At 47.0% G+C, this 24,283-nt stretch overlaps 1 protein-coding gene across 7 annotated transcripts in view; it reads left to right on the plus strand.

Moving 5' to 3' along the window:
- TUFT1 (tuftelin 1) overlaps positions 1 to 22,586 on the plus strand; it is a 46,204-nt gene extending 23,618 nt beyond the window's left edge. For 2 of the 7 annotated variants that reach the window (XM_009181080.4, XM_009181085.4), the window contains 11 exons: positions 234 to 335; positions 2,204 to 2,290; positions 2,833 to 2,922; positions 4,459 to 4,524; positions 7,451 to 7,564; positions 12,338 to 12,466; positions 12,979 to 13,073; positions 17,730 to 17,835; positions 18,666 to 18,749; positions 19,948 to 20,048; positions 20,657 to 22,586. In XM_009181080.4, coding sequence (XP_009179344.2) covers positions 234 to 335; positions 2,204 to 2,290; positions 2,833 to 2,922; positions 4,459 to 4,524; positions 7,451 to 7,564; positions 12,338 to 12,466; positions 12,979 to 13,073; positions 17,730 to 17,835; positions 18,666 to 18,749; positions 19,948 to 20,048; positions 20,657 to 20,720 — 1,038 coding nt within the window. In that variant the 3' untranslated portion in view covers positions 20,721 to 22,586. 7 annotated transcript variants of the gene reach the window in all.
- Positions 22,587 to 24,283: the final 1,697 nt, after the last annotated feature.

Below are 24,283 nucleotides of genomic sequence, written 5' to 3' on the forward strand. Positions count from 1 at the left end.
TAAAAGTCCCCCACTAAGCTGCTATTTCTGCCAATTTTCCCTGGCCGGTGTTCTTGCTGCTGTGTGGCTTGTGTTAGAGGTTCTGAAATGAGTTTTTGGAGAGGAAAGTCAGACTAACCCTTCAAGTCTTTTGAGAAACAGGTCTTCTGCATTAGTTGAGGGGCAGGAGTTCTGGGCTTGCCATGTGATTTCTGAGCCATCTCTCTCTCTCTGTCTTGTCTCTCTTCGGCCAGGCGGGAAGGAAGACCTATGCCATGGTGTCCGGCCACTCCACTGGTCATTCTCTGGCTTCAGAACTGGTGGAGTCCCATGATGGACATGAGGAGATCATTAAGGTAAGCTTAGTTCACCTCCAACTTTTCTCCCTGTCCTCTTCCTCCCTGCACGTATGTGAGAGGGAGCAGTTGATGTTGTTGCCAAAGGGAGCTTGTGGTTTGATGGAAGGAACCAGACCTGAGCTGCTAGTTCCTGGCAATCTCCTAGAAACATCTTAATTAATACCAGGAGACTACAGTCTGCCTGTTAGCAACTTTGGTGCGGCCTGGCCCCAGGCAAGGGGCCGTACTGGATGACCTTACTAGGGGCCTATCCACTGACCATGTTTTGCTGCTGGAGGTTGTGGAGACAGGTAGGAGGTGTGTTTATGGAACTTATTATTTTCCTATAGTGGGCTCATCCTGATGGAACTTATTTATTTATTTATATGTTTTTAGTTTTGTAGAGACAATCTCACCTTGTTGCCTGAGCTGGTCTCCAACTCCTGGGTTCAAGCAATCGTCCTGCCTCAGCCTCCCAAAATGCTGGTATTATAGGTGCGCACCACCCCACCTGGCTGATGGAACTTTTTTTTTTTTTTTTTTTGAGACGGAGTCTTGCTGTGTTGCCCGGGCTGGAGTGCAGTGGCCGGATCTCAGCTCACTGCAAGCTCCGCCTCCTGGGTTTACGCCATTCTCCTGCCTCAGCCTCCCAAGTAGCTGGGACTATAGGCGCCCGCCACATCGCCCGGCTAGTTTTTTGTATTTTTAGTAGAGACGAGGTTTCACCGGGTTAGCCAGGATGGTCTCGATCTCCTGACCTCGTGATCCACCCGTCTCGGCCTCCCAAAGTGCTAGGATTACAGGCTTGAGCCACCGCGCCCAGCTGGAACTTATTTTTTTAAAAATAAAATGATTTTTGTTATTTCTCTCTCTCTTTTTTTTAATAAGACAGCTTTTCGAGACGGAGTCTTGCTCTGTCACCCAGGCTGGAGTGCTGTGGCCGGATCTCAGCTCACTGCAAGCTCCGCCTCCCGGGTTCCCGCCATTCTCCTGCCTCAGCCTCCGGAGTAGCTGGGACTACAGGCGCCCGCCACCTCGCCCGGCTAGTTTTTTTGTATTTTTTAGTAGAGACGGGGTTTCACCGTGTTCGCCAGGATGGTCTCGATCTCCTGACCTCGTGATCCGCCCGTCTCGGCCTCCCAAAGTGCTGGGATTACAGGCTTGAGCCACCGCGCCCAGCTGGAACTTATTTTTTTAAAAATAAAATGATTTTTGTTATTTCTCTCTCTCTTTTTTTTAATAAGACAGCTTTTCGAGATATAAATCCCATACCATATGATTGACTCAGTTACAGTACAGTTATGTGCTACATAACAACATTTCGGTCTGTGATGGACTGCGTAGACAACAGTGGTCCCATAAGATTATTATACTCCATTTTCACTGTATTTTTTCTAGGTTTGATACATTACCATTGTGTGATAATCACCTACAGTATTCAGTACACTAACATGCTGTACAGGTTTGTCTGTAGCCTGGGAGCAATCGGGTACACCGTACAACCTAGGGGTGTAGGAGGCCATGCCGTCTAGGTTTGTGTGTGTACACTCTGTGATGTTTGTACAAGGATGAAATCGCCTAATGATGCATCCCTCAGAATGTGTTGCTATGATTAAGTGATGCATGACTGTGTATATGTGAGTGTTTATGCCAATATAGCTATGGAGCATTTAGCTAAATTTACTGCATGAGGGTAAATTTCCAGAAGTAGAATTGATAGACCAAAAGGTAAATATATTTTTAGGTCTTCTGATCCGAATCACCACATTCCACCCAGTAAATTGGCGGTAACAATTTATCCTCCCACCAGCACTATATGAAGCTGCCTATTTTTGTATAGTTAATTTAATTTGAGGTTTCTTAACTAAATAGTGTTCTTATTTCAGGTGTACTTGAAGGGGAGGTCTGGAGACAAGATGATTCATGAGAAGAATATTAACCAGCTGAAGAGTGAGGTCCAGTACATCCAGGAGGTGGGCACCCCTTCCCTCTCACGCAGTGCCTAGGTCATTTCTCTAAATCTCACATTTTTTTTGGCTGTCTTCTTTTGTGGATTCTGGTTTTTCCGCTTCTTTTTCCTTTATGCCTCTGAAATGCCGCCATCCCCTCCCGTGTGTCAGATATATAACTTTTGACCCTTCATACGTGATCCATTAATCCATGGATACTTAAGTACTATGTGCCTAGCACTGTCCCCAGCCACCTATCGAAAATTACCAGCCAACTTTTCACAGCATTTCTTCACTCCCTTCCTGGCTCATGTTTCTCATGGGCACTTATGCCCATATAACATATTACACATTTTACTTATTTGTCTTTTGTGTTGTGTGTGTCTCCCCAGCAAGAATGTCAGCTGTAGCCCCACTTGACCAGGGTACCTCTCTCCATCCTACGGCCAGTAGTTAGGACAGTGCCTGACTCGTAGTCCAGGCCGGGGATGGTGCACAGAGTTGGGTGAGTTGGCGTGCTCTCTTTCTCTACCCTAAACCTCAAGTTTCTTCCCCTCCCCTCCCAGGCCAGGAACTGCCTACAGAAGCTCCGGGAGGATATAAGTAGCAAGCTTGACAGGGACCTAGGAGATTCTCTCCATCGACAGGAGATACAGGTAACAGGAAACGGTCCATGGTTGGGTCCCCACCGAGGAGGTGGGGTTGTGCCAGGCAGTCTCATTTACCAATTACCCAGTGTGTGCTCAGTCTAGCATCTCTGCCAGGAATGGAGAAAATAGAGGTGATGCTGGCTTCTCTGGAGCACTCACAATCTGGTTAGGACTCTCCAGCCGATGAGCCCTTACATTTACACATGTCAGCTTAAGCATAAGTACACCTGCTCCTGAAACACTGTACAGAAATTGAACTTACACAAATTAAATATCATCAGTTGTTAGCAAAGCCTCTTATCTATAAGGATTCTGTGATGAAGCTTCCTGTAATAATGGAATTTTATAAAGCAGACAATCACCTGTAAATCCACACTTCTCATAAGCTGATCTTGCTTAGTTTGGGTGGCACCTGTAGTGTGAATTGAAGTCCGTGCCCTAGCCTGTTATTAATCTTCTATATAGTTATGTCTAACCTGGGATGGGAAGCTCCTCAAGGTTAGGAGTTCACCCCACCCCCATCCCGTGTCTGTATCCTCACCCTCCCTCTCTCCCCAGGTCTGGGATGTAGAAGGCATCAGTAAATGTTTGTTAGACTGAACAGATTGGATAAGTCTTTCCTGGGATGGATAATCCTGGGATCCTGCTTTTCAGTTTTTCCAAAACTCAAGGATAGAAATGCCCTCGGGAGAACAGAGCTGTCTCTTTGTGACTTCGCCCTCATCCTTTAGATTCTGAGTTGTATCTTTGATTTGCATTTTGGTTCGGGCAGGGTGTCTTGCTCCAGCAGCAGCCCCTGCCTTCCTTCCCTTGAGGGGAACAGCGGCCCAGCAGCTGGTGCAAGGAAAGTTCTTTGTCTTGGACATGCACTTGTGTGGTGGAACATTTCCTAATTTTTGCTTTGGCTGAAGGCAGGCCTTTCAGTGCCTGAGCTCACATCTGGCTGGTGGGAGCTCCTTTGTCAGGTGGCAGAAGAACCTAATGTGCACAGAGACTGGCCCAAAGTCCAGCCCCCTTGTTTGCACAAACCAGCTGTCATATGATGAATAATCAGGCTTTGGGTCAGAAATAATTTAAAAAGGCTTCCCTTTGTAATTTTTGCTTTGTCAAACTTTGCCAGGATCCCTGGGGGCAAGGGAAACTCTTTGTTTGTGGCAGGCAGCTGCACTTATTCCCTGGCTAAGAAGAATGGACTACACATACTTTTCTATCTGCTGAAAGGTTTTAGCCTGAGGTTTTTTTCATCCTCCCTACAAGGCTAGGGTGTTCCCTTTCAAGGCCACACACATTTCTCCACCCCCTCTTGTTTCTGTTTTCTCTGGGAACACTAGGAATCTTTTTTTCTTTCCCTTCCTTCCCTTTTCCTCTTTTCTTTTCTTAATTCCTTCCTTTTTCTCCCTCCCTGTCTTTTTCTCTCTCCCTGCCTCCCTTTCACCTTCCTCTCTCTCTCCCTTTCTCTAAGATTTGAGTGTTAGGAGAATAATGTTCAAAATTGGTTGCTTTCATCTGTTTTAACTCCCAATTTTATTTTTCTTTGAACAGGTGGTGCTAGAAAAGCCAAATGGCTTTAGTCAGAGTCCCACGGCCCTGTACAGCAGCCCACCTGAGGTGGGTAACAGAGGACACATCAGTGGCTCTGCTTAGCCAGGGGCAGGATTGCCTCCTCCCCATCCTTTTGTTTATTGCTTTCTCTCTCTCTCTCTCATTAAATACAAGAGTAGTAGTTGACATAAAAATTCAAACAACAGAGAAATATAAAGAGTGGAAATTCTCCTTCCCCAATCTCACTCCTTACAAGTATCCACTGTTAACAGATTGAAGTGGGTGGATCTTTCTAGGGCAGTGCTTGTCAGCCTCAGCTGCTCATTGGAATGGCCTTGCAAGCTTTAAAGGATATGATGCCTGGGTCCCATCCCTAGAGCTTGTCATTTCATTGTTCCAATAGGTGGCCTGGGCATCAGGACTTTTAAGAGCTCTTCAGGTGATACTAATGTTTAGCTAAAGTTGAGTGCCAGTATTCTAGAATATTTTTATATACATAGACAACCATATTTAAATATCATGTGTATGTTATATACATACCATATATACATGATAAATATATGTATATAATATATATGTGCTTTTCTCAACTATAGGATGGTAAATACATTTTTCTTTGCTTGCTTTTTTTTTTTTAACTAAAGAGTATATTATAACCTTCTTTCCATGTCAGTACATAATAGATCTACCTCATTCTTTTGAATAACTACATAGTATTTCCTTCCATGGCTGTACTTGATCGATTGACTGATTGACTGACAGAGTCTTACTCTGTCACCCAGGATGCAGTGCAGTGGTGTGATCTTGGCTCACTGCAACCTCCGCCTCCTGGGTTCAAGCAATTCTCGTGCCTCAGCCTCCTGAGTAGCTGGGACTACAGGCATGAGCCACCACGCCTGGCTAATGTTTGTATTTTTAGTAGAGATGGGGTTTCACCATGTTGGCCAAGCTGGTCTCGAACTCCTGACCTCAGGTGATCCACCCACCTCGGCCTCCCAAAGTGTTAGGATTACAGGCATGAACCACTGCACCCGGCCACCATGACTGTATTTTTAAAAAGTGTGTTATTATGGTTTTTTGTGATTATATAATACAAAACATTCATACTGTAGAAAATTTGGAAAATTCAGAAACACAGAAAAGTGAAAGAAGAAAAAAATGTCACTTGTAATCTACTCAGAGAAAAACCACAGTGAAATTTCATCTTTCCCTGAATGCAAATATATATTTATAATATTCACATTGTACAGTATGTGGCATGTCTTTATAATTGTTTTTTTTGTTTGTTTCTTTAGTTGGGTATGTTTTGGCATTCGGTGTTTTTGGCCCTCAGGTATAGGTTGAATCAGACCCACCCATTAGTTCATGGCACATCGTCCTCGTGGGTCCTGTCAAGTCCTCTCACTGGTTTTAGTTTTAGTTTTTTGGTTTTTTTGCCTCTCCACCTCCTGCAAGAGGCACTCACTCTAATGAATTCAATATATGGCTTTAAATATGTCTGTAAAAAGTTTCAATATACGTGATGAACTTGTGCTATATCTTCTTCAAGCAGTCCTCCCACCTCAGCCTACCCAGTAGCTTGTTCTTATTTTCCCTGGTACCATGTTTTTTAGGATCTATCTAAATTGCTGTATTAAAATCTAGTTCATTGCTTCTGCCTCTACATGTAGTTTTATAACTTACTTTTTTGCTTCATATTATATCACATGATGAAATAATATTTTCATGAAAGTTTTCCATGCCATTAAACAGCCTTATGAGAACACTCTTTGAAATAAGTGCATAATAGTTGTGTTCCAGGAGCCTTTTAAAACATTTTCACCTGCCCATTGGCTCAGGTGAGGATTTAGGGAAATTGACTGGATAACTTATGACATCTAGATTTGGAATGCTGTGATTCTTAACCACTTGCTTTAGATGTGAAGCTTGGACTTTCTCCTTCTTTTGAATCACCATATTTGGCAAATACATTGTTGGCAACAAATTACAATAACACCTGGTAATATCTGTTTGGCCTCTTTCTTCTCACAAGCTCAAAGCTGTACCGGATGTTATCTTACCTAGTTTTGAGGCAGCCTGTAAGGCAGGGTGTGGTATGGAGTGTACTTACTGCCTCACAGATAAAGAAATGAAGGCCCACAGGACTTCATTTCTTCATTGTCACCCACAGGATGATAATGCAGAGACTGGGACCCTGTCTCCCTCCTCCCAGCCGAGAGCTCTGAGCTCTGGTTTGAAGGCGTTGCTGCTTCCCACTGTGCAAGATTGGGAGAGATTTTTCTGTCAAACTCACAGGGAGTTCGTAATCGAAGTGTCTGGTGCCTGTGCAGCAGAGACGGGGGCGAGACCCTACGTGTTAGCTCATCCCTAACCACCAGCCCACGGTTGGGTGTGTCTGGGAGAGACTGAGCAGTTACCTCGATGAGACACCGTTTTCCACATCGAATCAGATTCCTGGACTCATTGCATGCTTTTGCCATAAACCTGTCCATCCATCAGTAACCCTTTATATGCTGCTCTCCATGCCAAAAGCTGAGAATGGTAAAGGATGTGCTTTTGGACCACTCCCTTTGTGATGGGTGCGACATAGTCCCTGTCCTGTGGGAACTGTAGTCCGAAGGGGAACATGGTCTCTGCTCTCAGAGAGTTGTAGGCGGATAGAGGGAAATAGGACACACACCTAGAGACAGCAGCCACATAGTCGCCAAGAAATCAATCAGTGGATACATAAGTGAAATACTGCTGAGCATGTCCTAAAATAATTGGGTGTTTTGAGGCTAGCAGGGTTCTTTAGGGTATGAAAGGACAATGTTACATTGAATAACTCAGAATTCCTGGCTGCCTAAGGTAACTCTCCCCTTGTGTGACGACAGTTCTTTTGTGAGGGTGGTCTGGACGAGATGGTCCAAACCAGTGTGTGCCTGGGAGGGGACTTTTATTACTGAGTCAGAAACTTGATGGCTTCCTCTTCCCTTCCTTGCTCTGGCTGTAGGTGGACACCTGTATAAATGAGGATGTTGAGAGCTTGAGGAAGACTGTGCAGGACTTACTGGCCAAGCTTCAGGAGGCCGAGCGGCAACACCAGTCAGACCGTGTGGCTTTTGAGGTGAGATTTGGGATTTGGGGAGAAGGTACCCTAAGGGATGGGCTACTGAACACAGGTGCCAGTGATGTCTCAGCTTGGACCTCCTGTCTCTCTGGCTGAGTGCCACAAACTGGAAAACAAGACTGTGAAGCCTGGAACGCTTGTCTGCTTCTCCCTCTCCTGGACGTTTATACTGTTTACTGTCCAAGGCCGGCCCATAGTTCAAAGGTCAGCTTGGGATTCTCTGTTCTGATGAATTTGAGGGTGGTGCCCATCTGGGGCAGCCAGTGATTCAGAAGTCATTTCTGTCTGTGTCGTGGTAAGAATCCCTGGGCTCTTGAGACTCTGTGCAGGCAAGGACTGCTGTTGGCATGTCACCCCCGCGTCCCTAGTGTCTGGCGCAATACCTGGTATTAGATAGGTGCTTCATAAACGTGGACTGGATGAGTGACTAAATCTGTGTTGTTGTAGAAAGAACTGCACCCATCGAGTTGGAGGATTTGGGCTCTAGACTCAGCTTTGCAGAGCTTTGTGGTCTAGAATGAGTATCTTTTTTTCACTCTGCCACTAAGCTGGAGTGCGGTGGCACAATCTTGGCTCACTGCAAGTTTCGCCTCCCAGGTTCAAGCGATTCTCCTGCCTCAGCCTCCCAAGTAGCTGGGATTACAGGCACGTGCCACCATGCCCAGCTAATTTTTGTGTTTTTATTAGAGACGGGGTTTCACCATGTTGGGCAGGCTGGTCTCGATCTCCTGACCTTGTGATCCACCTGCCTCAGCCTCCCAAAGTGCTGGGATTACAGGCGTGAGCCACCGCGCCCGGCCTGGAATGAGTATATTAATTACTGTTATAGTACAGAAGTCTATAAATGGAGAGTAAAGCCCCCTACTATATGTGAGGTCTTCCATGTTTTCTAGAAAATTCTTTGAGTATAAAACAAGGTACATGGGCAGTTTCCTTCCTCCCTTCCCTTCCCTTCCCTTCCCTTCCCTTCCCTTCCCGGCCCCACTCTGTTGCCAGGCTTGAGTGCAGTGGCACAATCTTGGCTCAATGCAACCTCCACCTCCCAGACTCAAGCCATCTCCCACCTCAGCCTCCTGAGTAGTTGGGACAACAGGTGCACACCACCATGCTTGTCTAATTTTTGTGTCTTTTGTAGAGACAGGGTCTTGTCATGTTGTCCAGGCTGGTCTCAAACTCCTAGGCTCAAGCAGTCTGCGTGCCTCGGCCTCCCAAAGTGTGGGGATTACAGGCATGAGCCACCACACCTGGCCCATGGGCAGTTTTCCAACTGCTCTGTGTGAGGTTAACCATTTGTTACCTGCTTTTGTTCTTCCACAAGTAACATATTCTTTGTGTCATAAATATGTTATGATAGGGTTATATCCTGCGTAGGCATGCTGGGAGCTGGTAAAAAGAGAAACGCCAGCCTGAACTCTTCATTTTCATGGAACTGAGGAGGAGAATTTTTGAGAGGAGGCTTGGGGGTGAGGAGGAAGGGCACCAAGGATGATAAACTGTGTTAGCCGAAGTCTTATTAGAACAAGTAGTTTAACCTCTCTGAGCATCTGTTTCAACTTTTGGAAAAAGGGTTAATGAAATACACCTTACAAGTTTGTTGTGTAGATCGAGTGAGGTAATATATGTGAGGGCACTTGATTATTCTGAAGGGTTTTAGAAATATAAAATTGTCTATATTTTTCTTGGCAATCAGTTTAACAAGGAGATTTTCCTATTGTAAATAGCTTGGACTTAGGGTAATATTAAAATTAGTTTGTCATCTCAGAACAAAGGAGCTGTGTGGTGAAGGGGTATGTTGCATCTATTTCAGATTCCACAATTTGTATAATTTAGTTGGTGATATATCAGTTGGTGACCAGCTGTTTCCTACCCTTTCCAAACAAAACGGGAGGAAAGTAAGGTTGAGGCTGTAGCACTGACCAGGTTGTGAATTTTGGAAAAAAAAAATTCTGCATTGAGAGGTATTATGAAGTTGTGGAAATTAACAGAAATACTTTCTGGTTTTAATCACACATGGAGGAGTCTGCTGCTCTGGATTTCAGAGCCTGAGCAAAAGTACCCTGACAGCTGTAGCCCACTGTCCAGAATTTAGAAGGGTTTATTTTTCTTAACCCCATAGTATGCAGCACCACCTGCAGTAGGAGATGCTTCTTGCTGGGCGCTGTGGCTCACACCTGTAATCCCTCAGGAGGCTGAGGCAGGAGGATCCTTGAGCCCAGGAGTTTGAGACCAGCCTGGCCAACATAGATCTCATCTCTACAAAAATAAAAAAATTAGCCCGGTGTGGTGGAGCAAGCCTGTGGCTCCAGCTACTTGGAAGGCTGAGGTGGGAGGATCTTTGGAGCCCAGGAGGTGGAGGCTGTGGTGAGCTATGATTACGCCACTGCACTCTCGCCTGGGCAACAGATTGAGACCTTGTCTAAAAAATAATATAATACATGAGTAATTTTTTTTTGAAAAAGGAGATGCTCCTTCGGTCATTCCCACTGTTGGGCTAGGTTGGCAACCTTTTTATAATTAAGAGGTTCCCTTGGGGGCAGGGTTGGCTGGAGCTACGGAGTCAAATGTGGAAGGGGAGTCCGTATTTTTTTTTTAACCTTTTGCTCCGACAGTGGGGTGCAAGAATCGGACCATGGCCTTGTTAACACTGTGCTTGAGCTCACATCAACCTCGGTGCAGTGTTTATTTACATACAGAAATGAAAGGCCTTACTTTTAAGTTCCTGCCTATGGGGATGGCCTGTTTCAGGTTAATATGGGTCATTTGAAGGCTTGTCTCAGTCTCTCCTAGTGAATTGGACTCCCTGGTCTAGTTTTCTGAACCTCGGGGTAGGAAGGGCAAGATGATCAATTACCATGAAAATAACTTGCCATTAAGCACGGGTTTCCTGTTCTACTGGCTGCTTGCTGTCAAGAAGGATTTGCAGTGAGAGTGAGTTTGCTCTGGACAGGGCTGGTGTGTAGCATAGACACATCCCATCACACATCACCCTGTGCTGTACTTTCTCCTCCCCAGTTCTGACCTTGGGAAGGGCCGGACAAACTGGCTGCTGATGTTCTGTTTTCCCAGGGCTGGCTAAGCTAGGCTTTCCAGAAGTTACCTGGATTCTTTTTTAATAAATGATGAGCAGTCAGTGTGAGGTACCTGGGAAGCACTGAAATGGATGGTGAAGTATCTGGGTCCTAGCACTGGCTGTCATTCACTAGCTGGGTAACCTTGAATAGGTCAGTTGACCTTTACTTGTTAAAGGAGAGGGTTGGATTAGATGAACATCAGTTCCACTCATGATTTTATTGAGTAGTTACTGCATACGAGGTACTGTGGGGGCTCTAGAAGTGTAATGGTGCTCAGTCTGTGCCATCAGGACACTGAGAGTCTACTTCAGGGTGCACACAGTGACTGGGCAAAATCTGTTCACTGCTATGAGAGGGAAGGCCGTGTGTTCCTTGTGTGTCCTCTCCCTGGGCACACGAAGGAGAGGCTCCTCCCCCAGGCTCTCTGGAAGAAGGGTCATCTAAGTGAGACCTGGAAGATGAGTAGGAGTTGGAAAGACGTAAGGTGGAAGAAAGGAGGCAAGTTCTTTGCTTTTTCATTCTAACATTCTGCTTCTGTCCTCTCTCAATTGGTTTCTCATCTCTGATAAAAGACAGATTTGTCTGGTCGCGGTGGCTCACGCCTGTAATCCCATCACTTTGGGAGGCCAAAACGGGCGGATCACCTGAGGTCAGGAATTCGAGACCAGCCTGACCAACATGGAGAAACCTCGTCTCTACTAAAAATACAAAATTAGCTGGGTGTGGTGGTGCATGCCTGTAATCCCAGCTACTTGGGAGGCTGAGGCAGGAGAATCACTTGAACCCGGGAGGCAGAGGTTGTAGTGAGCCGAGATCGCGCCATTGTACCCCAGCCTGGGCAACAAGAGTGAAACTCTGTCTCAATAAACAAATAAATAAATAAATAAGACGAATTCGGCCGGGCGCGGTGGCTCAAGCCTGTAATCCCAGCACTTTGGGAGGCCGAGACGGGCGGATCACAAGGTCAGGAGATCAAGACCATCCTGGCTAACACGGTGAAACCCCGTCTCTACTAAAAATACAAAAAAATTAGCCGGGCGTGGTAGCGGGCGCCTGTAGTCCCAGCTACTCGGGAGGCTGAGGCAGGAGAATGGCGTGAACCCAGGAGGCGGAGCTTGTAGTGAGCCTAGATCGCACCACTGCACTCCAGCCTGGGCGACAGAGCAAAGACTCTGTCTCAAAAAAAAAAAAAAAAAAAAAGACGAATTCTTCCTGATGCTTAGTAGCCCTTCCAGGTGCCATTTTGGCTGTCGTGTGTGGGCTCTATTGCTGGAAGTGAGGTTGGGAGGTGTTGAGGAGACAGAAGGAAGGAGCTGGAGGTATCCTCCCTGGGATTATTTGCTTTTGGATTTGTAGGAAAGCCACAACATTGGGTTAAGCTTGGGTGGTGGTGGAGGGTTCATGGGGATGTTGAAGGAGTCACCTATCTGAAAAGTGGTGCTTGTGGGTTCCAGGTGTCACTTTAAAGTGGACCTCAATCAATTGTGAGCCAGTTAACCCTGGAAATAGACTTATACTGCTGGAGTGCTGAGGTGGTCCTGCACAGCGAAGGGGAGGTGGTGGTGTGCCCATCAGTGTCACCAGCTTTCTCCTGTCATGGCTCCAGAGCCACCCAGGTTCCTGGGTTCTTTTCTAAGGTTTTTTTCCATGTTTGTTCTTTTTTACACACCATTTAACATATTTCTGTCCCGTGTTTTAGGTCACACTCAGCCGGTACCAGAGAGAAGCAGAACAGAGTAATGTGGCCCTTCAGAGACAGGAGGACAGACTGGAGCAGAAAGAGGCAGAAGTTGGAGAGCTGCAGAGGCGCTTACTAGGGATGGAGACGGTAATTGGGGGATCTTGGTTGTCATTGCCTGGACTCCTGGGCTGGAAGGGGCCTGTGGGTGGATTGAAACGGTTGCCAAGACCCTTCTTTTCCAAGCGTCTCCAGAAAAGCACACTTCACAGCTTCCTTTGGCAGATCCCTTCAAATATCTTTTAGCCTTCAAGGAATTAACCTCCCCGTAACTAGCGTTGATCCTATTTCCACATTAGTTTCCTGTACAGATGCCCCTTTTGAAGTCCTGGTTTCTCAGGGACTGGCAACCATAGTTGGCGAGTGGGCCTGCATGATGCAGGGCTGGGTTCTGCCTCAGGGCAGCTGGGTGAGGCTGAGTGAGAGTGGGAAGGGTTCTCCTCGTCAAGGGAGGGCGCCCCATCAAACCAGCTCATCTTGCTGCTCTTTGGCAGCTGTCCAGGCCCAGCAGGGGCTAAGTCCCAGCCTGGCACCCATCTCACCCCAAACACAGAGACTGTTGCCATCTTCTCATCCTAGATTTTCTTTTGTGGCCCACCCAGGAGCATCAGGCCTTACTGGCGAAAGTCAGGGAAGGGGAGGTGGCCCTAGAGGAACTTCGGAGCAACAATGCTGACTGCCAAGCAGAACGAGAAAAGTAAGGGCTTGGCTCTTGTGCACGGTGAAGTTGGGTTGCAGGGAGGGGAGGGCGGGCCATGCAGCCTGTCGCTCCTGTGGTGGCCTGGTCTGGGGAGGAAGCTGGTGCTGATGTCAGATCTTCCAGCTCTGACTCACCATGAGCTTGCTCAGGGTGGAGCCCCACCCAAGAGATACCATTTGGGAGGCCGCCATCTCCAGGGAGTTCATTTTCCATGGGGTAATAACCTAAAGAAAAGGCTTTCACAGTTTTAGAGCCAAGGGCAAGCAAGAGCTGGTGGAGCATCTGCTGTTGCTGTGTGTCATTCCACAGATTAGTGCGGTGGATATGTTATGCCTTCGTTTCCTCCCCGCTGAAACAAAAACTGACTGTAAACTGTTTGAGGGTAGAATTGATTAACAGTCATGCTGATGAAAAATGGAATGAGCTGCCGGGCGCGGTGGCTCAAGCCTGTAATCCCAGCACTTTAGGAGGCCGAGACGGGCGGCTCACAAGGTCAGGAGATCGAGACCATCCTGGCGAACACGGTGAAACCCCGTCTCTACTAAAAAATACAAAAAACTAGCCGGGCGAGGTGGCGGGTGCCTGTAGTCCCAGCTACTCGGGAGGCTGAGGCAGGAGAATGGCGTGAACCCGGGAGGCGGAGCTTGCAGTGAGCTGAGATCCGGCCACTGCACTCCAGCGGGGAAAAAGAGGGAACCCCCCCATAAAAAAAAAAAAAAAAAAAAAAGAAAAAAGAAAAATGGAATGAGCAGCTTCATGAGGAGATACTGAACTTCCTGTTACTTGAAGCAATGCAGATAGAAACTGAGAACCACCTGTCAGCAGAGTCCCATAGGTGATCACTGAGATCCTTTCTACTTCCAAGGTGAGAGGGTTTTGCAAATTCTCTCTGATCAGAGGAAATCAGAGGCCCCGGACAACCAATGAAACCTACAGAGCAAAGATTGTGCCTTCTAGATCTTCAGGAATTTGAAAATTATGCTGTTGGCAATTAATAGATAAGACCTCAAATGGTAAATCACATTTAACATCAGCATATTTGGTTTGATCTTCATTGTATAAGGTGGACCTTTTTTAGTTCAACAAGACATTATCTGAAGGGCCTTTTAAGGAATTCCAAGAAGAACAGACACAATTCTTGCCCTTTAGGGCCCCTCAGTCTTCTGGAAGCATTTTCTCTCCTTTAGAATAACCTAGATATGACCTTCCTGGCATGTCATACACACGTCATATTGTAGCCTCCTTTCTGACTGGACTTTGTATCAGAATTAATGTCAGAATTAATCAGCACTCCTTCCTCGGTGGGTAGGTGCGCATGGGCAGAGCAAGAGAGACAAAAGGGCTAGATAATCAGAAGCCAGGGCTTGGGAATGGCAGTGACAGTTGTGTCAAGTACGTGCTGATTTCTACATAAAAGGAGACTAAGAAGTAGGGCATTGGAGAGCTGAAAGTGGAAATTTAGAATGCTTGGAGTTTAGGAAGGATAAGGGGTAGCTCAGGTTGCATGGTACCCCAAGCAGCATGCATTTGTCAGCTTCCTCAGGCAGAACTGGGGAGTGATGGATTCTTCAGGGGCCCAAACCCTGATACTCTCCCAAGTAACCTGACTAAAAGAAGACTGTTCCTCTACTCATAACGCTTCTTACACCAAATATATGGGTTTTCCATACCAAGCACTTCTCCAACTCTCAGTTGATACCAGCTGGGTACCCTATACTTTAATTCAATTCTGAGATAACCCAGAGTTAGTGCACAGCCACAGGTTAAGGGCCAGTCCCGCAAGACTGCCCCTACTTCAGATGCCAGTCACAAGTGGTGGGGTCTAGGGTACCTACACTTCTGTCCAACTTGGCTATAAATTAGGGGTTCCCATATCCTCTTTTCAGGTTTGATAACTTGCTGTAATGGGTTTGCTGTCATAGAACTCAGGGAAACATTTTCCTTATTTATTTATTTATTTTTTTGAGACCAAGTCTCACTCTGTTGCCCAGGCTGGAATGCAGTGGTGCAATCTCAGCTCACTGCAACCTCCGCCTCCCGGGTTCAGGCAATTCTCCGGCCTCAGCCTCCTGAGTAGCTAGGACTACAGGCATGTGCCACCACGCCTGGATAATTTTTTGTATTTTTAGTAGAGATGGAGTTTCACCATGTTGGCCAGGCTGGTGTTGAACTCCTGACCTCAGGCAGTCTGCCCGCCTTGGCTTCCCAAAGTCCTGGGATTACAAGCGTGAGCCACCATGCCTGGCCTACTTAGTTTTTAATTTAAAAAATTTTTCATTGAGACAGGGTCTTGCCATGTTGCCTAGGCTGGTCTCGAACTCCTGGGCTCAAGCAGTCCTCCCACCTCACCTTCCCAGAGTGCTGGGATTATATTCGTGAGCCACTGCACCTGGCCAACATTTCACTTATTATTACGGGTTATGATAAAGGATTCAAATGAACAGACAGATGAGGTACATAGGGCAAGGTCAGCATGTGGATGCATTAACCAAGCTGGAAGCTCTGAACCCCTTTGTTTTGGGTTCTTACGGGGAGGTTCATCACATAGGCATGATTGATTAAATTATTGGCCACTGGTGATTAGTCTAGTCTCTAGCTCCTATCCCTGTCCCTTTCCCAGACGTTAGCGGGAATTATGGGGCTGAAAGTTTCAACCCTTTAATCATGCCTTGGTCTTTTGACTAGCCCTGTCCTGAAGCTGTCTAGGGACCCCAGCCACCAGTCATCATTAGCATACAGAAAGACACTCGTCAGTCTTGGAGATTCCAAGGCTCAGGAACCAGGGAATGTGACCAAATATTATAACAAAACATAGGAACTGTATGGCAGGAACCGGGACAGAGACCCATTATATATTTCTCATTATTTTACACTGCCTTTTAGGGGATCTTGGCTCAGTCTGCTTAGAAGATGCAAAGGAAGCAACAGTGGTTTGGGAATCAGGAGACCTAGAAACAAAATTGTGTAAAGGGGCTTTAAGGAGCAATCCTGGCCGGGCGCGGTGGCTCAAGCCTGTAATCCCAGCACTTTGGGAGGCCGAGACGGGCGGATCACGAGGTCAGGAGATCAAGACCATCCTGGCTAACCTGGTGAAACCCCGTCTCTAGTAAAAAATACAAAAAAAAATAGCCAGGCGAGGTGGCGAGCGTCTGTAGTCCCAGCTACTCGGGAGGCTGAGGCAGGAGAATGGTGTAAACCTGGGAGGCGGAGCTTGCAGTGAGCCGAGATCCGGCCACTGCATTCCAGGCTGGGCGACAGAGCGAGACTCCGTCCAAAAAAACAAGGAGCAATCCTGTCTCCCTCCTCCAAATCCCTGCCAACAGCTTGATGGTGTTGAGTATAATAATCCCAGCTCCAACTGGGCATGGTGGCTCATACCTGTAATCCTAGCACATTGGGAGGCAGGGACAGGAGGATTGCTTGAGTTTAAGAGTTCGAGGCCGGGCTCACACCTATAATCACAGCACTTTGGGAGGCCGAGGTGGGTGGATCACAAGGTCAGGAGATCAAGACCATCCTGGCTAACATAGTGAAACCCTGTCTCTACTAAAAATCCAAAAAACAAAACAAAAAAAATTAGCCAGGTGTGGTGGCTGGCGCCTGTAGTCCCAGCTACTCAGGAGGCTGAGGCAGGATAATGGCGTGAACCCGGTAGGTGGAGGTTGCAGTGAGCCTAGATCACGCCACTGCACTCCAGCCTGGGTGACACAGCGAGACTCCGTCTCAAAAAAAAAGAAAAAAAAAAAAGTTCGAGATCAGCCTGGCCAACATGGTGAAGCTCTGTCGCTACCAAAAAAAATTTTCTTAATTAGCCAGGTGTGGTGGCATGTGCCTGTAGTCCCAGCTACATGGGAGACTGAGGTAGGAGGATTGCTTGAGCCCAGGAGGTCAACCCGGCAGTGAGCCATGTTTGCATTACTGCACTCCAGCCTGGGCTACAGAGTGAAACCCTGTCTCCAAAAAAAAAAAAAAAAAAGAAAGGTGGGGTGGGGAAGAGACTAGCTTCTACTTGAATCTTTCCAGTAATGAAGAGTTTATTACACATGAGACTGCCCACTTTCTGACAGCTTTAATACTGAGAAAGTCTTTCCTGTGTTAATACAAAAATGGCTTCCTGGAACCATCTACCTGTTGCTTCTAGATTTACCCTCCAGAGTTTTCCAGAATGACTTATCCCTTCTAACCTTTCCGAGCCTCAGTTTCCTCACTTGGAGTAGGTGATCCCTGATGATGCTTCCAATGTGATGTTCTTTTTTTTTGTGGGACAGAGTCTTGTTCTGTGGCCAGGCTGGAGTGCAGTGGCACCATCTTGGCTCACTGCAACCTCTGCCTCCTGAGTTCAAGCAATTCTCGTGCCTCAGCCTCCTGAGTAGCTGGGACTACAGGCACACGCCACCACACTTGGCTGCTTTTAGTATTTTTAGTAGAGATGGGGTTTCACCATGTTGGCCAGGCTGATCTTGAACTCCTGACCTCAGTGCTTCCAATGTGATGTTCTAAGGTACCCACCACCTACTTTTCAGGGCAGCCTCCTGGGGAATCAGGCAAAGGGAATCATATTAATGGGAAGCTCCCAAGCTCAAGGCTCTTCCTGTGACTGGGTAAAGAAGTCATCTTGTTCCCTTGCTTCAGCCTTCTGGTCTTTATCCCCAGGGCTGCTGCCCTGGAGAAGGAAGTGGCTGGGTTGCGGGAGAAGATCCACCACTTGGATGACATGCTCAAGAGCCAGCAGCGGAAAGTCCGGCAAATGATAGAGCAGGTAAGCTGGGTTGGTTTATAACCTGCCCTCGGGGGGTCACCCCAAGTCTATGCTCTTATTTGTTTCCTAGGGAGCTTGACTTATATTCATACATTTCCCATGTCAAACATTTATAGCTACCAATTACCAGAGTTCGGGTTATTAGGATTTGCTTTTCTCCTATCTTTCCCCTGCTGTTTTGTTTGTTTGCCATTTGGCCCCTGCTTTCCAATAGGAAAGGAAGGAAAAGGTTAATTTCTCATATACTCTGTGAAGAGTGTGGGTAAATGAGTAGTTGAGTCATAATAAACTCTGTTATCTGTGCAGATTATCAGTCTTTGAGCCTCATGGCTGCTTTTCTGCCTTACCCCACCTGAGCTTGAGGGTAGCATACTAAGGATTTGTCGATTTGCAGAATTGTTTTGGGAGCCTAACGCCCCGTAACTGGGAGGTTGGGAGGTCATATGTGCTTCATGTCAGCTCATTAGTGTCTGTTTTATTTACTGCTGTTTTCCATTATCTAGAACAGAGTCTGTCATGTAGTAAGTACTCAATAAATATGTCTCAAATGAAAAAATAATTTGTATTTTCCAAAACCAAATGGAATGGGTTTTGAGTCATTCATTATTTTGGATTCTCAGGGTGGTATTCCCCTCACACACTCCTCACTCCCACCCCTGGGATAATCAAGAGTTTAATATTGACTGAAAGGAAGCCTTTGTAGAAAAGCTAATGAAGTCATATGGAGTTGCAGGGCTCTGCTGGCTTCCCCAGCAGCTGGGGTGAAAAGTCTGGTGCGTGTGTAATGAGTCATTGCAAAATGAGCTCCAGTGTCTCCCACACCTTTGCAGCTCCAGAATTCAAAAGCTGTGATCCAGTCAAAGGACGCCACCATCCAGGAGCTCAAGGAGAAAATCGCCTATCTGGAGGCAGAGGTGTGTGTGCTGGGCAGCCCAGCAGGGGAACGGGGCTCTTGAAGAGAAGGTGGTCACAAGGGAGACAGAGGTTATGGAGGGGTCTTTGTCATGTCTCGCTGCTGCTCTGAAGTGAATACCCAGGGTGGTTGGTTGACTTTCAGTTCAGTTGAGTAAACATTTTCTGAGAACCTTCAGGAAGCTGCTAACAATGATGAGATGACCCCCTCCACCCCACCTTCAATTGACATGTCATCCTGGTGCAAGCCACATGCCATGGCTGCACGCAGGCTAATTCTGACCCTCCAGGCTTTGCAAAGGAGCTGGCAGTGGTGCTGGGCTGTGAAGGAGGAGGAGGCATTCATATAGATGGAGTCTTTTCCAGGGCTAGATTATCTAACGAGTTGCCTTCCTAGTCTAATTTCCACTTTGCCACAGGGCCCTACCTATCTGTTGACTACCCGAAGATCACTTTGCAAACACTCTGTGAAGATCCCTTGTAGTGAGGGAGATAAATGGGAGAAAGGGTTATCTTTAGGGAGTTTGCAGTCTATAGTCAGAGATAAAATATATATTTTTAAAAAGACCAAAGAATGCTTTATAGAATAGCATATCAACAAAGGCAAGTGAGTATCTCAACTGAGGACAAAAAATTATATATAGGGGCCAGGTGCAGTGGCTCATGCCTGTAATGCCAGCACTTAGGGAGGTTGAGGCGGGAGGATTGCTCGAGGCCAGGAGTTCAAGACCTAGGCCAACATAGTGAGACTTTGTCTCTGAAAAACAAATTTTTTTAAATTAGCCAGATGTGGTGGCATGCATCTGTAGCCCAGTTACTTGGGAGATTTAAGGGAGAGGATCACTTGAACCCAGGATGTCAAGGCTGCAGTGAGCTATAATCACGCCACTGCACTCCAGCCTGGGCAACAGCGTGGGACTCTATCTCTAAAAAAAAAAAAAGAACTGTATGTAGAGGATATATAGGAAACCATCAGTCTGTCAGTGTTGTACAGAGTTACAGAGGAGCAGGTATTGGAGGACAAGCGCAATCTATGGTCACGAAGATGAGGCAAGACGGTATCCAGGTGGTGGCGCACATGGTGGGGGTAGAGGCAACAGCAGCACAAACACAGGCGGAGAGACCAGAATGCACTAGGTGAATGTGACACCTGGGAAACCAGAAAAAAGGCCAACTCTAACCCCTAAGATTGTGTTACAGAATTTAGAGATGCACGACCGGATGGAACACCTGATAGAAAAACAAATCAGTCATGGCAACTTCAGCACCCAGGCCCGGGCCAAGACAGACAACCCGGGCAGGTGAGTGAGCGCATGTAGATAGAATGGGGCCAGGGAGGAGGGGGGAAGGAGGGACAGAGCTATGTGGAACATTTAGTGCTCGGGCAAGAACAAGGCCCCTTTAGATCCAACTTTCCTCCCTCAGTCTCTATCTGACCCATTGTTTGCCAGAACCATTTTCTAACCCAATTAGGGTAGAACCTGTTACCACAAGCCCAAGGAGGTCCATGAATGGCTTCTAGAGGTGTATGAACCACCTGAAATGGTATACAAAATTTATTTATAATGTTTGCATATTTCTAGGGAGAGGGTATTTTGCCTCTAATAGATTCAGAAAAGGACCCGTGATCTTGACAAAATCGAGAATCACAGCTATATCCACTTCTCAGTTGTTTAACTGCCCCTCTCTTTTCTTCACCCTTGCTACAAGACACATGTATCATGCCCCAAATCTTCTCTTAGATGTCACTGAATAATTACCATTTTAAAGCACTTGGAACCCAAGTGATCAGCCGGCACTGCAGTGTAAGATTCCAGAGGCAAATGTGAAGATTCCACAGGCTCTGTGAAGGGTGGGCCACAACACAGCTGTTCCCAGCACAGCTCAGTGTTTCCAACCTTCTTTTCAGTATTAGGATATCCAAGCCCCCCAGCCCGAAGCCCATGCCTGTCATCCGAGTGGTGGAAACCTGAGCTGCCTGGAGATGGATGCTGCCATTGCTGCTGCCTCTGCCTCGGAGAAGCCCACTGCCCCTGTTGGCTGTTAGCGCTGACTTTGACTTTCTGACTGTCCCCTGGCTGCACCCAGGACTTAGGGCTCCTGTGTCTCACCATTCCCAAGCTCCTGGCCACTCTATGCTGGGCAGACAGAGCATGAGCACCTATTCAAGGCAACTGCAGCCCTTTGGAAGACATTGTCCTGCGAGCAGGACAGGGCAGTATCTATATTCCTACAGCGACTATTTTTCTCTGTAGAGAGCCTCCCTTCTGTTGTAGACTGGACTCTGGCTGCCCCATAAGCCAGGCCTTCGTCAGATTGGGAGAGTTGACAAGATTTGCCTCAGCCCTAAAAGCTGGAGACACAGATGTCCAGAGTGATTGGAGAGTGTCCTGGGGGAATGAAGTTCCTTCCACAAACACAGCTCAGTTCTTAGCAACAAACTGTTTGTTTTTCTACTTGCTCCACCTGCAGCCTACGCTGACCTGGCCTCCTGCAGACAGATAGTGGAGTTACCTGGCGAGGCCTGGTGAGAGCCAGTGAACCTAAGCTTTGGGTGGTGGTGTCTTTCTGGGGAGTAGGGAATGTACATTCAGGGAGTAGCCTTTTGCAGAAAAAATCTCTAGGGCTACAGACAGTTATGTGTGACTTCTCTCTACTGTGAAAACTCCCAGAGTCTCTTTAGGGATTTTCCCTAAGGTGCACACCACCAGGCACACCTCAGTCTTCTTGACCCAGAGCCTAAAAACTGTTTCCACTGGGTTCCACCAGTCCCAGCAAAATCCTCTTTGTATTTATTTTGCTAAGTTATTGGTGGTTTTGCTTACATCTCATGATTGATATAATACCAGAGTTCTATAGCCTTCTCTTGCAATGTTTGGATTTGCTTGAAACTGGGAAAGCTGTCAGAGTGACACTATTATAAATCTTTCTCTTTCCTCTGCCTGTTTCTTCTCCCTTTCTCTTTCAAACTTGATCTGCAGCTCAGGAAGGTGAGTATACTTTCCCTGAGGCTTTGGGGTCAGAGTATATGTTGTTTGGAGAAAAAGGGCAATCAGGACTCTTCTGGGGCCCAGATGAGTTCTTCACTAGCCCTTCCGAACTCCTTGCTCCATAATTAGTCTTTTATTCTGGCTCTGAATGACCCTGCAGGTCATCATGGTTTTCTTTTTTTATTGTTTTTCTTTTTTTCTTGTCTTTTTTTTTTTTTTTGAGACGGGGTCTCACTCTGTCACCCAGGCTGAAGTGCAGTGGCACGATCTCAGCTCACTGCAACCTCCGCCTCCCGGATTTAAGCGATTCTCCTGCCTCAGCCTCCCGAGTAGCTGGGACTATAGGCATGCCACCACGCCTGGCTGATTTTTGTATTTTTAGTAGAGGTGGGGTTTCACCATGTTGGCCAGGCTGGTCTTGAACTCCTGACCTCAGGTGATCCACCCGCCTCGGCCTCCCAAAGTGCTGGGATTACAGGCTTGAGCCACTGCGCCCGGCCCATGGTGTTTTTCTTTAGGGCTCTTCCTACAGCCTTGAGAAGTAGATAGGCATCAGAGTATGCTACTATAGGAATCAGAAAAATTCAAAACAAATGTGGATTAAGTGTTTAGGCTCTACGTGGCTCACAACCAGAAGCCTTAAGTCTGTGTGTTTCTGTGTCCCAAGACTGGGCTCACATTCTGGCTTTGCCCATAACAATGCCCTGGGACTTCAGGGAGTTCCCTCATTTGTAAACTGAGGGGGTCAGAGCAGGTGATCTCCATGTTTCTTCCCATTCTGATATTGTTGTCTGTGGCATATTCTTTGTGTGGCGAATTTAATAAATTATGTTAATGTGTCTCTTTTGACCTCCTGGTCTGGTTTCCTTTCACTTTTCAGGGGGGATGAAAGAACAAAATTGTAGTGCTTCTTGGAAGATGGGTACCCTGTTATCCACATGTGGGAGGTGTGGTCCAAACATCCCAAATGCCATGATATGAGGACTTCGTGGCATTTATAGAGGTATTAGAAGCAGCTCAGCTCCGTGGTCTGAGTCGTGATTATAGGAGGCAGCCCCTAACTTTAGCTTTGACCCTCTCTGGAGCAGTGGCCTTGTAGGATCCCTAAGCTTGGCCGCATTGTGTCTCATTTGGAAGAGACAGAGGTAGAGTCCTGTGATTACATAGAGATAGACCCAGCAGCACTGGAGATAGATGAGTAACTGCATGCCCTTTGCAGAAATGAAAAGCACCCTGGAAATGCTGACTGCAGCTGTTCAAGGGGGTTCGTTTCTGGCTGTCTCTGGGCATCATTCAATTAGTCTCATGATTTTTTTTTTTTTCTTTCTGCCAAGGAGGCAGTTGACTGCAGGGCCAAATGGGGACATAGCTGAATTTACGCGAATCTTCTCTGGGCCAAAGAAACCAGAAACACAACACCCCCTCATCCCTGGCTTATTTCCTTTCTAGCTCCCAGTTCTCTTCTTCAATTGAAAGAGTGTATGTTTTTCTCTGATTTCTCTTCTTCCCCCTTCTCCTGCTTCTCAGCCAATTCACACCGCAGGCTTCAAACGCATTGGAAACCTCTTTCCTTTCCAAACCTGGATTTGTCTTCTGACACCCGTGGCTCTCTTCTTTCTCTGGCAGTCTTGTTTGGCATGGGTAGATCTAGACTGTACTTGCTCTCAGAATATTAACAGGATGGAAGCAGGGCGGGGTTGACCAAGGTGCCAAGAAGACTCAGAGCTGGAGGAATACTGGAATGAGCGTGCTGCCCTACACGAAACGGAGGCTCCCGCCGGGCATCCTGGGCTCAGTGGGAGGAACTGAGATTTGTGTTGCAGATAATGGAGAGGTCTGGAGGCATTCCAGAGACTCGAACCAGGGGTCTGAGAGAGTCCTTGGACAAAAACATGCCACTGGTGTATATTTCCTAGAGTTTAGTTACACCACAGCCAAAGAGAATAGAGGCATGCCGCAGGGGAGCGGGGGCGGCAGGGGGGCTTGGAAAGCGAATGTAGTCCGGGAAATATAGTTTGTATCTTGGCTATCTTGTCAATTAGCGATGGAGAATGGGGGACTGAAGGAGAATGAGATAGTGTTCAGGGCCTGAAGAAAGGGTGTGGCCAGTAAGGTGCTCCTGGCTTCAGTGGCCTGTTTATTGCCTCTGTTTTGTCATTTGTAAGCCAGCTCCTCTGTGCTGCCTTAATATTTTGTGGAGGGAGGATAGTCTGATTCCCTGGGACCTCTGCCATGAAGGCCTGTTTCTTTGAGCTGGATGTTGAGAGCTGCTCAGACATGCAGCCGTCATCAACAGCGTCCTATAAACCTGGAGCGTCAGCCCAGCATGGGAAAAGCAGCAGCAGCACCCTGCCTGCTGAACAACTGCCCCTGTCTTCCCCATCTTCGTCTGTTCCTTCCCCTGCACAGGAAAAAGCCTGGCAGTTACACAGTATTTCAAGCAAATGGTGCACTGGAACTTTTTTCAAACTAAGTTTCTAAGGCCAAGAATTGATTGGCTCATTTTCATCTCTATTTAAAAGTACCTTTTGCTATGAAATGTCCCA

Source organism: Papio anubis, chromosome 1 (assembly GCF_008728515.1).
Source record: "Papio anubis isolate 15944 chromosome 1, Panubis1.0, whole genome shotgun sequence".
NCBI classification, from domain to species: domain Eukaryota; kingdom Metazoa; phylum Chordata; class Mammalia; order Primates; family Cercopithecidae; genus Papio; species Papio anubis.